The sequence below is a fragment of the Tachypleus tridentatus genome, chromosome 13 (assembly GCF_004210375.1).
Source record: "Tachypleus tridentatus isolate NWPU-2018 chromosome 13, ASM421037v1, whole genome shotgun sequence".
NCBI lineage: Eukaryota > Metazoa > Arthropoda > Merostomata > Xiphosura > Limulidae > Tachypleus > Tachypleus tridentatus.
The window spans coordinates 197737270-197755771 of NC_134837.1; the positions used below are offsets into that span (position 1 = coordinate 197737270).

Below are 18502 nucleotides of genomic sequence, written 5' to 3' on the forward strand. Positions count from 1 at the left end.
AAAACTGACATGTTGATAAGAGCTCAGTGTGAAACGAAGTTTTATCTATTCTTTGATAGATTGTTTAGACAGAGTATTCATGATGAAACTTTGTAGATGTTACCATCAATCTCGCTATTCGTTGGTAAAAGAGTAGCCCAAGAGTCGGCGATGGGTGGTGATGACTGTCTGCCTTCTCTCTAGTCTTACACTACTGAATTAGAGACGGCTAGCGCAAATAGCTCTCGTGTAGTTTTGCGCGAAATTCCAAACAAGCAAAACAATTTTTGCTTTACAAGAATTTTTCCTATTGACAGGCGAACGAAGAAATATATTTTTAGTGTAATCCCCAGGCTTTTCACGATATGGACATTTTTCTCAGTTTTTTTGACATCTCTTCATGAACGCTTATTGAGGGCTTCGTTGACAAAGGATAGTTTATTTTGAATTTTGCGCAAAGCTACACGAGAGCTAGCTTCGCTAGCCTTCCTTCATTTAACCCAACTCTTGGGCTACTCTTTTACCAACGAGTAGTAGGATTGATCGTCACATTATGATGTTCCCATAGCTGAAAAAAGCGAGCATGTTTGATGTGACGGGGATTCCAACCCGCGACGCTAAAATTACGAGTCCAGATTACATTACTAATCTGTAAAAATATGTTGAACTACCTTTGTTCAATTATCTGTGAAATAAACCCTTTAAAATCTTGTGACATATAGTTGTCAGGGTAACCATTGCAACGAAGAAGGTTTATTAATTCCGATCTAGCGTTTTTTTTACCGTCGTCAATTATTTTAAGTTCAATAATTATACCGCGTTTAGCAATAAGTGAATGATGTAAGATGAAATGTAAAATCAACGGTTTAACACATGCCTTTGGTAACATTTTTTAAAAACAAATTTGTTGTTTTCAACGACAGTGGTATAAAGAAACGATAAGGCCTTTAAAGAAACCCCAGTGTGCGAAGTTGTAAAGTGGTTATGTATTAGTTTCAGATCGTGAATTTTACCTGTCAGTATCTTATTCATAGGTTTTCTTACATACTATAAAAAAATCCATATACTCTATAAGTTCAGACAAACTGTTGGAAAACATTAATAGAAAATGTTGTCGTGTAACTGAGAATCTGTCCTATCATTTTCTTACAATTTAAAGTCCATTTCTGCAGTTTCTTTGCCATTGTTTACTGACTTATTTTTCAGGCGACATTAGACATTATTTTTCCATTTTGTTCACTGCTATTTCTTGAGTAATTCCACTTTCTGAAATTACTGTGCTTTTTTTAACCCTCGAGTATTTCTCCTTCTACCATTTGCCGTGATGGCGGTGAATTGTAAAGACGAAAATCCTTTAAGGATGACTGAACCAAACATCGCGCTGGTATCTGTTGATATTGACGAAGATGCTAAATTACGTTGTCGAACGTGGTAAGTGAATTGATCTCTTAGTATTATTATTATTAATTATCAATTAAATATAGGTTGCCACGTGCTCTATTGTGGGACGATTCTTTTGTATTATTCTAAAGAAATACGATCCACGTAACGACAATGAATTAATTTATTACTTTAATAACGTTCATTCATTCATTCACCACTCGATTCCATCGAGGAACATAGGGCCGCAATCACTTGCGGATTCTTTAACAGGTATTTAAGTGAGTAGGTTGTTAGCCCACTGCACCGAACCGTCCCTAATTTAGTAGTGTAAAACTAGAGGGAAGGCAGCTAGTCAACTCTTGGGCTACTCTTTTACCAACGAATAGTGGGATTGACCGTCACATTATAACGTCCCCACGGCTGGGAGGGCGAGCATGTTTGGCGCGACTCGGATTACGAGTCGCACGCCTTAACGCGCTTGGCCATGCCGGGCCACTTTAATAACGTACAGGCTACTTTATTTTATACCTGATTTAACAAATAAGCGTTTCAACATAAATTAGGAAACTAATGATACACACACTTAAGTGACAAATACATTTACTTGTTGAATTGTTGCACTAACTGGACGCGTTGACCTTCACTATCAACCCTGAACTGAATCACTCTTTGATGTCTAAATAGCTGATCTCTGAGTCTCTTATTTATGTTTATTATTTTACTTATTATATTTGTTATTTTATTTAGAACATTTGTATTATATTTATTTTTATATACTACACAAAATCCCTAGATTATTAACTTTTATGAAATTCCTTGATATCGTGTATCTAGCAAACAAAATATATAAACTGAAATATCAAAACCAGAGTTATAACAAGAGCAACAGTGACATAAAAAATGTAATTTCCACGGCTCCACTTAAACTATTTACTGTTGCTTGGGAGTTTGCTGAACAATAATTTATTCAGTGAAATAAGTTTCAAATGTGATGGTCATTACTTCAGGCGAAAAATAATAATTAGTGAACTGCTCGTGTCATCTCAGTCAATTTTGACTAAGTTGCATATAACATACAAGCAAAAGTACCGTTTTCAGTGACGAGAAAAGTTTAAGTTAATCTATCAGTTTAAACTATTTCTTGAGCTTTAAAATGGTTAATTGTGATACACTCTTGGTTTCACTTGGAGCCAAAGCTCTGGACTACTTATACCGCGAAAGAGTAATTGTTGAGCATTTCAGTCAAGTTGAGAGCCACTCAAGGATAACATACGGTAAACCTAAGTTTTTTATTATTTAAGTTAAGTCACATTTTAAAATGTGAATAATAGTGTAGTTAATTCCTATTAATTTAGTGCAAAATATCCTGCTTATGAAATAAAATTTGGTATTAACATATTTATTCTTGTTCTCTCGTCATTTCAAAAGTGAATGTTGAGGTTTGTATGTGCGCACAGCTTTTCAAACGCAGGAAGCGACCGCCGTAAATGAGAGACAGATGAACATTCAGACAGATACCATGGTTTGTAATATATATAACATTATAACGTATATCGAATATTTGTGAAGTTAAAGATGGAATTCATAAAAACAACAGTTTTGACATTGATAAAGTGATATTATCTTCATGTTTAATTCCTTTTTATCTGTTTATACTTTTTAAAAACTAAATAAATATTAAGTAAGTCAGGAATTGTGACTTTACTTTCTTAAATAGAGCCAATTTGTAGAAAGTTATCCCGATAGTGTGGTTATTAACTTGAGAAAATTGATTAGATATTCAAGTGTATTTGGAACGTGTTTTAAGATGCTATCTTTAAATTAAAAAAAAAATATATATGTTTAAATCGTCCACGTCAAGCAAGTTTTAGTAAGGTAATAATAATAATAATGACACCACACTGAAATAGGTGCATTAATTACTCCGAAGTGTACTTTTATCATAGGAATGAATAACATACAGTTTAACACAACAAATTATTAGAATTCTATAATGGTTAACACACACTTGCCATGCCCTAAAAACGTAAAATATGATTTTTTTTCTTTGAAAGTAAATGTTGGAGTATTTTGAAAACTCATGCAGTCGGAGGTTCGAATCTCACTGCTTCCACAAAAAAAATGTCTGAGTAATTCACTGCTCGAAATGTGAAAATAATAATACATGTAATGGTGACGAGAATAAATAGTGCGAATAATTATACCATCATTAATGTTATTATTTCGTCTCAATCATTCCACAAAACTATGACAACATTAAAGGTGCCGTTGTAGTTTTTCTTAAATATTTTTTGAATATTTTCTATTACTGAACGAAAGATAAGTCTTATCACTATTATATTACAGCGAATTATTCCCACTGATAGACTATTTTTAACCTAAGTTGTGGTATATACGAGGGCTGTTCAAAAAATACGCGGACTGTTTGAATTGCGCGGATCTAGTTGGTTCCAGGGGAATCCGCTTGGTGTCGCTAGGTTCGCGCAGATCAGCTGATTACGACGCCATTTCCCGATTGCAGATATCTTCATTTATGTATTAGCTTCGCGGTTTTAAGTGAAGTGCCATTTTTTCGTTTGGCGGATTTCAGAATGAATGACCTGAAATTTTGCTGTGAAATTTTGTATTAAACTTGGAAAATCTGCGACTGAAACTTTTGCTATGCTTAACACGGCTTACGGTGATGTTGCTATGAAGCGTACGGCATGTTTCAAGTAACATGAACGTTTTAAGGATGGTCGACAGTCCATTGAAGATGATGAGCGTCCTGGACGTCCTTCCACGTCAACTGACGACCCACACGTCGACAAAATCAACACCCTGGTGCGGGCAAATTGACGTCTGACTATCAGGGAGCTTGCGGAAGAGTGTGGGATATCAGTTGGATCTTGTTACGAGATTTTGACCGAAAAATTGAAGATGCACCGCGTTGCTGCGAAATTCAGCCCTCAGAACTCGTGAGTTTTTGGCCAAACACTCGATCACTGTTCTTCCCCCCCCCCTACTCACCTGACCTTGCTCCTTACGATTTTTTCTTGTTCCCCAAACTCAAAAGACCCTTGAAAGGAAGAAGATTTGAGACGATTCCCGAGATTAAGGCAAATGCGACGAAGGAGCTGGAGGACATTACAAAAGAAGCGTACCAGGACTGTTTCAACAAGTGGAAACACCGTTGGGATAAGTGTGCGCGTTGGGGAGGAGAGTACTTTGAAGGAGTCCCAGACCTGTAACTTCTAAATAAAGTACATTTTGTTTTATGACGTCAGTCCGCGTATTTTTTGAACAGCCCTCGTAGTTGGTTTGGCTTGCTTGGAATTTCGCGCAAAGCTACACGAGGGCTATCTGCGCTAGTCGTTCCTAATTTAGCAGTATAAGACTAGAGGGAAGGCAGATATTCATTGCCACCCACCGACAACTCTTGGGCTACCCTGTCACACCGAAAATGCTTGCCCTTTTAGCCGTGGGGAGCGTTATAATGTTACGGTCAATCCTACTATTCGTTGGTAAAAGAGTAGCCCAAGAGTTGGCGGTGGGTGACGATGACTAGCTACCTTCCCTCTACTCTTACACTGCAAAATTAGGACGGCTAGCGCAGATAGCCCTCGTGTAGCTTTGCGCGAAATTCAGAACAAACCAAACAAACAGTATAAATTGAAACACATGTATATAATTTATATATAATACCTTAATGAAAATAATTTCTTATATTCATGCGTTTTGATCAGTAGGCGCTTGTAGTTTTGTTACATGTCACAGTTTCGTTCTTTTATCGGCGGTCCGTTGGTACTTGTATTACAATAGTTAATATACAGCAACCACGGTCTTTGACACATTTGTTTTAGAAATGCATTACTTACGTAAATTCGTTTATAGTTTATAATAATAACAGTTAGTAAGATTATTCAACTTTTAAAAAAATCATTATGATTACTTTGCGTTTATTTGGCTTTGTTTGTTTGGAATTTCGCGCAAAGTTACATCGGGCTAGCTTCTGCGTCTATTGAAGGGAACTAAACCCCTGATTTTACTGTGGTAAGTCCGTTGACATAACGCTGTACCATCAGGGGACATTTGCGCTAGCCGTCCCTAATTTAAACAGTGTAAGACTAGAGGGAAGGCAGCTAGTCATCACCACTTACTGTCAACTCTTGGACTATTTTATTACGAATGGTGGGATTGAACATCACTTTATAACGCCATCACGGCTGAAAGGATGAGCATGTTTGTTGTAATGGAGATTCAAACCCGGGACGTTCAGACTGCGAGTCGAATGCCCTAACCACCTGGCTATATCAGACCTGATTCCTTTGCATCATCATAAGCGGAACTGAGTTATTGTAAAAGACATCTTTCTAAATATTTACTCTTAAATGTGTATGCTTAGAGAGATGATAACAGTTACGGCCTTATTTTTTTACTATGGTGACATTTTAGTATGATTCTTTGACTTGGTATTGTAAATGTTCTTCTAGTATTCCTGATAGTTTGTTAATTTCTGTTTTTAAAAATGTTACCTTTGCCCTTAATAAAAATGTTCTAGCTAACACGCATTCACATAGAAATTGTTCACACAGAGTGTGTTTAATGAAGCTTAAACATCAATTATGAATATATATATATATTGACATATCGATCAACCAGGAAATGCTCCAGGAGTCTTTTATGGAGCTCCTGTAGCAAAATTAGTGTTAAAAACTGGGATGAATGAGCTGTTGTGAAAAACTTATAAGGGTGAATTATTACATTGTCCAGAAATAAATGTCGTTTTTGAACTGCGAAGTTTGGAGGAGTATTAATCAGTGTTGTAAATCATGCTTTTATCAAAGTTAGCACCATTTGCTTCAACTCACTTTTGCTAATGTGTAATGATGCTGCTTATGCCTGTGCTGTAGAAATCAAAGTTTCTATGGTCAATGAACTCAATGAAACTTCTCCAGCTGCTTTGTTTTGAAAGTGTTTATTGTTCAAATATTTGTCAAAGTGCTTGAAAAAATGAAATTCTGTAGGGGAAAAGTCTGAGGAATAAGGTGGATGAGGCAGTGCCTCGATTCCCAGTTCGTTCAATTTTGAAGTGTCAACCTCGACATGTCTAATAATGCTGATTTTGTTGATCTTCAGTCAGCTCATGTGGAACACACTTATCCAACGTTTTCGTCTTTCCAATCGCACTTAGGTTTTGGCAATGCTTGATTTGCTTGTGCCTTGCTTTTCTGCAAGTTCACGTACTGTTTTGCGAGGGTCTGTCTCAACTGCTTCTCTTAATGTGTTTTCATCTAAGAGTGGCTTACTTCCACGACCTTCGTGGTTTTCAAGACTTTCATTTCCATATCGAAACCTTTGGAAACAAAGATGAACTGTACTTTCAGTAACAGATGCATGGCCGAATGCCTGGTTGATGTTCCGTGTAGTTTCGCTAGCTTTTCGTCTAAGTTTGAAGTTGTAGAGAAACATCAAACAAAAGTCCTTGTTGTCCATGCTGCCTTGGGGGTTGCAAAATTTACTCTGAGAAGAGTTGAAACAACAGACAATTAAAACACCTTGTAACCGACAAACATTGAATTAAACGAACCAACTAACGATAAGTTACTCAATATTCAGCTTCTAAATGTCATCATGAGAATTCCAACATTTATTTCTGGACAACCTAATATATTGGAAAAGGCTGAGAAACACTGACGTAGATCACTCTTAAGAAGATTGGTTTGCTTTGGATTTTGAGCAAAGCTACATAAGGGCTATTTGCACTAGCCTTCCCTAAATTAGCAGTGTAAGACTAGAGAGAAGGCAGCTAGTCATCATCACCCAGCGCCAACTCTTGGGCTACTCTTTTACCAATGAATAGTTGGATTGACCGATACGTTACAACGCTCCCACGACTGAAGGGGCAAGCATGTTTATTGTGACAGGAATTCGAACCCGTGACCCTCGGATTACGAGTTGAGTTCCTTAACCACCTGGTCATGCCGGGCCTCACTCTTAAGAAACCAGTGAAGAAAATAATCCCTGTGTATATTGTTTGAACTCTTAGTTTCTGTTGCATTCATAATTATGTTACTGCACACTGTTTAAAACTGCTGCCATTTTGTAATTGGGTTGTATGCTCTTTATTGTAGAAAGACATAACATGGTGCATGTTAAATATACAAAACTATTTCAGTTTAAGTTTAATGTGAGTGTTAGGATTTGGATAGTTTATTTAGCGTGGGTGTCATATTTATATTATTTTTTAGAAGCGATATTTCATGGTAGATTTCTGTAAGTAACTGTTTTCAGATCATATTTGGTGTAGTTTAGTTGTTGTGAATTAGAGATTGTTTACAATAGTGACATTACTGAGTCATATTGCTAAAATTTTCTGCGTTTCTCATTGGTTTAATCAAGTATTATTATATCACAATATCTGGTATTTTGTGGAATGTTCTTGACCTTTGTCGGGATATAAATATACGTCGAAAAGTTTTATTTAGTTCTAGACTGCGTGATCGTGAGTTTAGCAATAAAAGTTTATAGTGGTTATTTTTAAAATGGAATTATCACAAACTCTATTGCAATAACAGAGTAGAGGAAAAATAATTTGTCTTTTCAATTGTGTTCTAAAGCAACTGAACCATACTGTGTGGACTTTGACGATAAAGATGCAATTACTTATAGCTTTGAATACAGTCGCGGTAACAGCAGTGTAACGAACATTCGTATACACGTTTGATTTGTTTTCTTATATTATTTTTAAAACAAGCATACTGTGTTGCTGTTTGTTTATATTTGAAATTTACTGCCGAAAATTCACTGTCACTTACCTTAAAAACTATGGGCTTACAAAACCTGGCAATGCATACATAATGCCACTAGCAGCTGGTGCCTATCATTTATATATTTATTTTTAGAACTTTTCACAAAACTACTCAAAAGTTATCGATGCTAGTCTTCCCTAATTTAGAAGTAACAGACTTGAGGAAAGGAAAGCTATCTGTTATCAGTTCTTGGGCTACTCTTTTACCAACGTATAATGAGATTGACTATCACATCATAATGTTTCTATGGCAGGTGCTAATGGATAATGAAATATTAAAACAATCCTTCATTTACTACAATTTAATAATCCAACATATCGAAAAGGGTGTTTTCTTTTGTTAGAATGTAATCGTTAGCTTAGTGGCTTGTCTGAAGACTTATACTATTAAAAACTGTGGATCGGTGGTCATAGTAGGCGCAACAGAGATAGTACCTTGTAGAGTTTTCTATCAAAAATAGGAACCTCAAATAATTCATACTGATACAAGTTTTTCGATAAATTTAAATTTATTTAAACAATTCAACAATAATGAATGCATTATAAAGGGGAGTTTTGAATTCATATGTCAAGTCCAGCTTGACAGCAATATCTACAGTGTTAGTTTTGGTGTATTTATTACAGCCAACTACTGATTTATTATATCATGACAGTAAAAGTGATGTTTGATTCACTAAATCTCCTATTCATTGAAATAGCTTTTGCAGAGCTTCACGCGAAACCTTAGAAAAACCAAACTCAAGACAGTCTTATTCGTTCAACATAAATTGCGACTGTGCAAAAGCTTTTTCTTTTTTTTTACTGTCAGCAATAAAACTGTGGACCAGGCTGGAAAATTATGGAAAAGAAGAACTGTGACTGGAGAGCTGAAAGAAGTGAATTTAGACATGCATGATGATGAAAATAAAAACCGAATATATGTTGAAGAAGACCATACTCTTGTCATTAAAAAAGTTGCTAGAAAGGACTTGGGTTATTACTTTTGTCACAACAATGAGGTGAGAGAAGATACGTACGAAATCGAATATTTATTGGATGGTAAGTGTATACTTTAAAGTGTTCCAAATTACAATCTTTCTTATGATGAATAAAAATATGAAATTAATATACTTTACTAACAATAGCACATTTTTTAAAATTCTGTCCATCGAAGTTTAACTCATTATTTTCTCAATACAGAACTAGTTTGTAAGTTGGCTGTCACAAAGTTTCGACTTTACTGTTGATTACAGGTAGACATATTTCACTTTGGGTTTTTCATAAATGTACAATGTTATCCAACTGTTAACTTGTCAGAAGAATCCACCCCTTGGATAAATTTTAAGAAGATAGCCTAAATTGTAAAACGATGGACAATAGTGTAATTTCTTTACTTGTCTAAACAATTACACCTTCGATAAGTTAAGACTTCCTGTAGATCTTGCTGAGTTACATAGAGTGCATGAACAGATAAATCTGTATTACTAACTGTTAAGCACAGTGACATATAAAATCCATTCATACTTCATTTTCACAGTTATAGTGAAAAATACAAGTTATATGTATAAATATTGGTGAGTTATGTTTGTAGACAACTGTAGTTTTAAACAACAAATATATGAGTTCCTGATCCAAAACAGAAAATAATTCCCTAATGTACCATCTGATATTAAGAATTTCGAAAGCAAGAAACAGAACTAATTGTTAATCTTATTCCCCACTGCTACAGCGGTAACTCTACGGATTTGCAACGCTAAAATCACGGGTTCGATTCCCCTCGGTGGACTCAGCAGATAGCCCGATGTGGCTTTGCCATAAGAAAACACACGCACACTATTGTTACTCTTAAAACAGATCACTTTTGGATACCCTGTGGAAGTACGTATAGTTTACAGTTAATTATCAATCACCAGTAACAAAGGTAATAAGAAAATGTTTCATGTTGTGGTTACCTTGTATGCATATAAGATCCAACATGTTCTGAGCCATATATGACCCTGAGCTCTTTACTGTTTGTTCTTATGGCAACTAGTGACGGGTGTAGGCAATGTTGGTAAGAGGTATTTGGGACTTATTTTAACTCATCTAATCTGCCAAAAAATGTTTAATTGTCTTGGCACTTCAACTCATCTAATCTGTCAACAAATGTTTTAATTGCCCTGAATCTCAAATTTGATGATGATAAATTCACCTGATGATGACGTATTCTTATCGAAACGTTGTTCCTTGTTAATAAACTTTTCTTCACTGCCAGTTCAAGCCGTCTTCAAACTTTAATTTCCTGAGTTTTATTTTGTTCTTTGTCTTAGGATTGGCCCGAATGCCCCCCGCTAGTGCAGCGGTAAGTCTACGGATTTGTAACACTAAAGTCAGGGGGTCGATTCACCTCGGTGGGCTCAGCCGATAGCCAAATGTGGCGTTGGTATAAGAAAATTCATACACTTGGCCCGAGTTTTGTCCTTGTAATTTATATCCCATTTGATATTCTGTTTTTGTTAGATTAGATTATTTGGACGTACTGTATTTATATCGAACTTTACACTTTTCAGCAGGCTACATGTTAGTTTCCTTCCTTATTATAAATAACTTTTTATGCCTATGTTTGCTTCTGCTTTAGTATACATAGATCCCCTTTCGCGGCTTATGCGACCTTTCAATCGAATTACTAGAGTGTCACAATGTGAATGGTGTCCAGAAAGTCCTTTGCCACATAATGAATGTCCATACATCTTTACAGAACATGCTTAAAATGTTTGTCCTCAGAATTGATACCATACGTTTGATCCACTTCACCCCACGATCATCAATGCTCATAACCATTATCAATAAAATCTGGAAAGAAACAATATAAGCAATATAAATTTCCTGTGTTAAAACTGTAATAAATACCGATACAATGTGCTTCCTTAAGTAAAACGTAATTATTGTAAACATTATTATCTGTCAAAGTTATCAATTCGGACTCAAAAAAATGCTTAGGTAACACTTTAACTTTCCTCGTTTTAAGAGAATAAAGTATATGAATTGCTAATTGGTAATAAGGACATCTATGGTCAAAATTAGTTAGTAGGCCTAATGTTAATGCTCATAAACATTTCAAGTTCAGTTTACAAGTGCAGCATTTAACTAAATAATTTAACACCTATAATTTCTAGATATCATGACTGTGATCTGCCATTGCTATCTTTATTAGCCGTCCCTAATTTACCGGTTTAAGACTAGAGGGACAACAACTGGTGATCACCACTGAGCACCAATTTTTTGGCTACTCTTTTACCAACGAATAGTGGGATTGATCGTATCATTATAACGCCCCCACGGCTGAAAGAACGATCGTATTTGGTGTGATGAATATTTGAACCCGCGACTCTCAGATTACGAGTAGAGTGCCTTAATCATCTGTCTATGCTAAGCAGTTTACATTTTAATATATAACTTTCATGCAAGACATCCAGTACTAAAATTGATTTTTAGTATTTCTTTGACTTGCTAGAACTTTTCTATTTCATAAGTCCAAGTTCTCATTTCATTTTTGTTGTTATTTAAGATGGTACATTCAGTATCTTGATTTTTAAACTAAGTTATCACACATTTTTAGTTTTCATGTTAAAAGCAGACTGTTAACTGTATATTTTAAATAAATATCTTACCATTTTCTTAATTTTGAAAACAAATATTCCACAATAATTTAAACTTAAGAAAAACTTCTGTCACTTAAACATGCTGTGTGTGACGGCCTTGCCCCTCTGTGACTCAGTGACAAGTCTAAAGACTTATTAAACTTAAATATTAACTTATAAGAAGTGGCAGACAGCGAATACTTTGCTACACCTTTGTATATCAGATATTGCATAAGAATTAAAAGAAACTATGTAACTAAATTTGCTTGTAATTAAATACAAACCTAACCTACATAACGGGCTATCTGCACTTTGCCCACCACAGGTATCGAAACCTACTTTCTAGTGTGGTAAGTTTGCAGACATACCGCTGTATTATTAAGGAGCTTAACAAAATCTAATTACTTTTTTTTTTCTGTTCAAGTGTCACGTAAGTCACCAGAACTGCTCAAAACTACAGGTTAGTCATTAGTTTTTTCTTCCTTTTGCAGTAAAAATATATTTTGTTAATTCAAGGGTTAGTCATTAGTTTTCTTTCTTTTGCAGTAAAATATATTTTATTGTTAATTCAAGGGCTAGTCATTAGTTTTCTTCCTTTTGCAGTAAAAAAGTATTTTTATTGTTCATTCAAGGGTTAATAATTAGTTTTTCTTCCTTTTGCAGTAAAAAATATTTTATTGTTCAATCAAGGGTTAGTCATTAGTTTTCTTCCTTTTGCAGTAAAAATGTATTTTTATTGTTCATTCAAGGGTTAAAAATTAGTTTTTCTTCCTTTTGCAGTAAATATATATTTTGTTAATTCAAGGGTCAGTCATTAGTTTTCTTCTTTTTGCAGTAAAATTTTATTTTATTGTTAATTCAAGGGTTGAGCATTAGTTTTCTTCCTTTTGCAGTAAAAATATAATTTATTGTTAAATTAAGGGTTAGTCATTAGTTTTTCTTCCTTTTGCAGTAAAAATATTTTATTGTTCAATCAAGGGTTAGTCATTAGTTTTTCTTCCTTTTGCAGTAAAAATATATTTTGTTAATTCAAGGGTTAGTCATTAGTTTTCTTCCTTTTGCAGTAAAATATATTTTATTGTTAATTCAAGGGTTAGTAATTAGATTTTCTTCCCTTTGCAGTAAAAATATTTTATTGTTCAATCAAGGGTTAGTCATTAGTTTTTCTTCCTTTTGCAGTAAATATATATTTTGTTAATTCAAGGGTCAGTCATTAGTTTTCTTCTTTTTGCAGTAAAATTTTATTTTATTGTTAATTCAAGGGTTGAGCATTAATTTTCTTCCTTTTGCAGTAAAAAACATTTTATTGTTAATTCAAGGGTTAGTCATTAGTTTTTCTTCCTTTTGCAGTAAAAATATATTTTGTTAATTCAAGGGTTAGTCATTAGTTTTCTTCCTTTTGCAGTAAAATATATTTTATTGTTAATTCAAGGGTTAGTAATTAGATTTTCTTCCCTTTGCAGTAAAAATATTTTATTGTTCAATCAAGGGTTAGTCATTAGTTTTTCTTCCTTTTGCAGTAAATATATATTTTGTTAATTCAAGGGTTAGTCATTAGTTTTCTTCCTTTTGCAGTAAAAATGTATTTTATTGTTGAATTAAGGGTTAGTAGTTAGTTTTCTTCCTTTTACAGTAAAACTATTTTATTGTTCAATCAAGGGTTAGTCATTAGTTTTCTTCCATTTACTGTAAAAATTATATTTTTTGTTAATTTTATTGTTTTGAGTACTCACTTCAATTGAGTTTGAGGTGTTGATATTATCCGAGACATTGAATTATTTAAGTGAAACAAATGGAACATAGTTTAAGATTTTTTTCAAGTTAACTTAGATGTTTTTCATACATTACTTTTGTTTTGAATGCATATAAACTTCAATTCTTTTTTATATCTTTACAGAAAGTAATGAGGAACTTGAAGAAATACTTAACCTCAAAGTCGGAAGTAGGTTAAAAGTTACATGTCACGACCTTTTGAAAGTTATATTCAAAATTTAATTAACCCGCTTTATTATCAACTAACTGCTGGTACAACGGTCGGTCTACGGATTTACAACGCTAAGAATCAGAGTTTCGATTCCCTTCGGTGAACTTAGCAGATAGCCTCTTGTGGCTTTCCTATAAGAAAACACACACACACCCCGTCTCCTGACGGATGTTATGCAAATTCATGATCAATGAAAGGTTATCTTAGAACATGAAAAGTTGCTTCCCTTATTTGTAATTGTAAATAAACCTCAAATTTGCATGTATTTACATGGACCCAACAAACCTTCATGCAAAACCTTTGGTGAAGCACCACGAACAGGGGTTGAAGTAGTGGTAAAAAAATACACCCATAAAAATCGCAGAATGCAATACTGAAAATTCACATGCATCTCCCGATTGACACAATGAACTGCCATATCAAATTTGGTGAAAACCCATCTACATGGGGCGAAGTAGTGGTAGAAAACGTAAAAATGGTTATAAAAACTGAAAACTTGCATGTATTTTCCCATGGACCAAATTTTGGAGAAGATCTATCCACACGTTGCGAAGTTTGTCATCACCACTCACGGCCAACTCTTCAACTCTTGGGCTGACCTGGCATGGCCAAGCGTGTTAAGGCGTGCGACTTGTAATCTGAGGGTCGCGGGTTCGCATCCCCGTCGCGCCAAACATGCTTGCCCTTTCAGCCGTGGGGTGTTATAATGTGACGGTCAATCCCACTATTCGTTGGTAAAAGAGTAGCCCAAGAGTTGGCGGTGGGTGGTGATGACTAGCTGCCTTCCCTCTAGTCTTACACTGCTAAATTAGGGACGGCTAGCACAGATATCCCTCGAGTAGCTTTGTGCGAAATTTAAAAAACAAACAAATAAACTTTTGGGCTACTCTTTTACCAACGAATGGTGAGGTTGACCATCATATGATAACGCCCCCACGGCTGAAAGGACGAGCATGTTTGGTGCGACGGGGATTCAAACTCGCGACCCTCAGATTACGAGTCAAGTGCCTTAACCACCTGGCCATGCCGGGCCTACCTTGCGAAGTGGTTACATAGTCATACAACAGACAGTAATATTATATGTATATAAAATAAAGTTAGCATCAAATTGTAGATAATCCATAATTTGTTATCGCTATATAAGTCTTAAATTTTAGTTTTATAAATAAATATTTAAACAATCCTTAATCTTCCCTTGTATGAGAATTGTAACATTTGTTACATCGTTTTTCCTTTTCTAATTTAATTAGCGCCCTCTGTAAAATACTAAATCATAGACCACTGCCGTATATTTAAAGCAAAGTGAACGAAGACAATTGTTTATCAATACAATATTAACAAAGTTTTTTCTCTTCTCGTCCGATTACATAAACCACATATTAACATTGTATACTGTAATTAAACTGAGCATACATTTTATGACATACTTGCCGAAATAAAAAAAATAAATGAAGAGGAAACATTTATGAATTTGTTTTAAATGAAACTTTAATGAAAATTTGTATTCAGTTTGTTGTTGTTTTTTGAATAGTTTTACGAACTGGTATTCTGAGTCTAATGCTAATATTTGACATCATTGTGATAAAATGATGAAATATATAGTAACTTTATTGGTGGGTTATAGGTTAGGGCTTTATATTACTTAAACAAATGTCCTTCAAAATCTGTTGTGCATATTGTAGGGATTTACATATTTTCGTAAAAGTTTTGTAAAAACGAGTTGTGTATATTAACATTGACGAAAAGGTTGGTTAAAAAAGTAGATCTACTAGAAGTACAATGTTCATTTTTTCTAAACTTTTATCAAAATTTAAATAAATTAGAATTTAATTTGTAATCGATGTACGAAAAAGGACATTAATTAATTTTTTTATGTAATACAACTCATCTTTTATTCTTTCGATGTTTCAGAGCTGCACCTGCAAGGACAGATAAATCATTCATTTACCCCAAATATAATGTGGGGTTCCTGGAATACATGTAGTAAATGTGGAAGTGTTGGAACCCGAAAACGTATTGGGGAATGTCGTTTGAGCAGATATGTTGAAACAAAGGTCAAGGTAACACAACATAAGATATTAATCTAAAGAGGACACACTTGCTTCTGGTTATAGTTTAAGAGATAATTAAAATAATAAAAAAACATTTAAGGAAAGTGATACTATTCCAAAGAAACATTTCTTCAAAGCAACTTGATAAAATGTAGTTTTTATGCCCTTAGTGTTTTAACTGTGGAGTTTAGTTCTTAATGCAAGTTTTTAGAAGTTTGAGTTTGATTACCATTACAAATAATTCCAAACTAAAAGTTTAGTTCCCATTACAAGTACTTCCAAACTAAAGTTGTGATTCTATTACAAGTACTTTGAAACTAAAGTTGTGTTCCTATTACAAGTACTTCCAAACTAAAGTTGTTGTTTTTCCCATTACAAGTACTTACAAATTAATGCTATGTTCCTATTACAAGTACCTCCAAACTAAAGTTGTGTTCCCATTACATGTACTTCCACACTAAAGTTTAGTTCCCATTACAAGTACTTCCAAACTAAAGTTGTGTTTCTCTTTCAAGTACTTTGAAACTAAAGTTGTGTTCCTATTACAAGTACTTCCAAACTAATGTTGTGTTCCTGTTACAAGTACTTCCAAGCTAATGTTGTGTTCCTATTACAAGTACTTCCAAACTAATGTTGTGTTCCTGTTACAAGTACTTCCAAACTAATGTTGTGTTCCTATTACGAGTACTTCCAGACTAATGTTGTGTTCCTATTACAAGTACTTCCAAACTAATGTTGTGTTCCTGTTACAAGTACTTCCAAACTAATGTTGTGTTCCTGTTACAAGTACTTCCAAACTAATGTTGTGTTCCTATTACAAGTACTTCCAAACTAATGTTGTGTTCCTATTACAAGTACTTCCAAACTAATGTTGTGTTCCTGTTACAAGTACTTCCAAACTAATGTTGTGTTCCTATTACAAGTACTTCCAGACTAATGTTGTGTTCCTATTACAAGTACTTCCAAACTAATGTTTTTTGTATTTTTTTCATTGCAAGTATTCACAAGCTAATGTTTGGTTACCATTACAATTTTTTTCCAAACTCAAATTTAGTTCTCATTATAAGTGTTTCCAAACTTAAGTTGTGTTCCCATTATAAGGACTTATACAGTAAAGTTTGGCTTTCACCACAAGTATTTTCTTGGTGTAGTTTTGTTTTCTAGATGAAGTTTGGTTGGCACGACGAGTATTTTTACACTAAAGTAAGGTTACCATTGTGGGTATTTCAAAGTATGTTATCTACTGCAAATGTTCCTCTCAAAATGGTTTTATCGTACAATAATAAAATAATAGTAAGATTTATTAAATAAGTGTGGTTTGTTTTTGAATTTCGCGTGAAGCTACTCGAGGGCTGTCTGCGTTAGCCATCCCTAATTTAGCAGTGTAAAACGAGAGGGAAGGCAGCTAATCATTACCACCCACCGCCAACTCTTGGGTTACTCATTTATCAACGAATAGTGGGATTAACCGTAATATTATAACGCTCCCACGGCTGAAAGGACGAGCATGTTTGGTGTGATGGGGATTCGATTCCGCGAACCTCAGATTATGAGTCGAGTGCCTTAACCACCAGGCCATTCAGGGCCCTATTTATTAAATACATAATTAGTTCGTTTTCATTCTCAATGACAGGATAACCCAACGTTTTGCAACAAAGCATTATAATTAATATATCGTTTATATTGCCCAGAAGTTTCATTAAACAGCTCCTTTGATCCAGTTAGTGAAGTGCTAACTAGTTAAGTTGTTTTAAATGTCGTGTGATTAAACATTTGTCGTAAATAACTTAAAACTACGCATGCTCCATTTAAAGTTTTCTGAAGAGACATTTTACTGTCAATAACTGAATACTCTCATGTGTATATGGTATTTCAAGATGTATTTTCCTTGTGTTATACCTACGTGGGATTTGAAAAACACATTCAGTGGACGGGGTCTTTGAAATACTAAATATATAAATATGAAGTCTTGTGTATATATTGGATCACTATGGTGAGTAAAGACATATTAACACATCATACGTAAAATATAAACAATCCATAACTGTATGAAGCCTTTACTTATTATTTTCATTACAGAGAATATACAGAAACTGGTATACTCAAGTGGTGAGTTTGGAGCTCACATTTATTTTGGTTATATTGATCGAACTTAGCTTGTAAACTACGTCTTCTAAACTAATATGTGGCATTTTTTTTCTTTGTGTTTACTACAAGGACCAGGAAAAAGACGAGTGGAAAGAATCAACATTAAAGCTTTGGGGGCCGTCTTGCCATTCTTATTTATTGGATACAGTTCCAAGAGTGAAGAAGATGCTAAAGGACCTACCGAACTATTACAGAGAAGAAAACTGTGAAGTACCGTGTGGTTAGTGGCTTATCTCTTGTTTTCATGACAACCGGTTATGCTGTGGATGATATTTGTAATATCTAGAATGTGTTATGTTAGATGTATAAATGTGGATCTTTAGTTAAACAGATAGTGTTTTAAAAATGTAAAATTATAAAATAAACAATTAACTGACGGCCCTTCGAACAAGATCGAAAGCTTGCAAATACAAAAAAAAAAAAAAAAAACCTTTAAAGTATTACGAACTTGTTTATGGGTGTTTGTTCCAGGAAACAAATAACCCAGTTCGAAGTGCAGCGATATTTGGGTCTCGATCAAGTTATTCATCGGGACTTTTATGTCCAAGCTATCTACAGATATTGTACT

General features: G+C 34.3%; 1 protein-coding gene across 1 annotated transcript; it reads left to right on the plus strand.

Moving 5' to 3' along the window:
• Positions 1–1303: 1303 nt before the first annotated feature.
• On the plus strand, positions 1304–18159 carry LOC143236423 (uncharacterized). The gene is made up of 6 exons (XM_076474686.1): positions 1304–1410; positions 8961–9190; positions 12176–12211; positions 13649–13693; positions 15647–15795; positions 18004–18159. Exons 1-6 carry the CDS (start codon positions 1304–1306, stop codon positions 18157–18159), a joined length of 723 nt encoding a protein of 240 aa, XP_076330801.1.
• Positions 18160–18502: the final 343 nt, after the last annotated feature.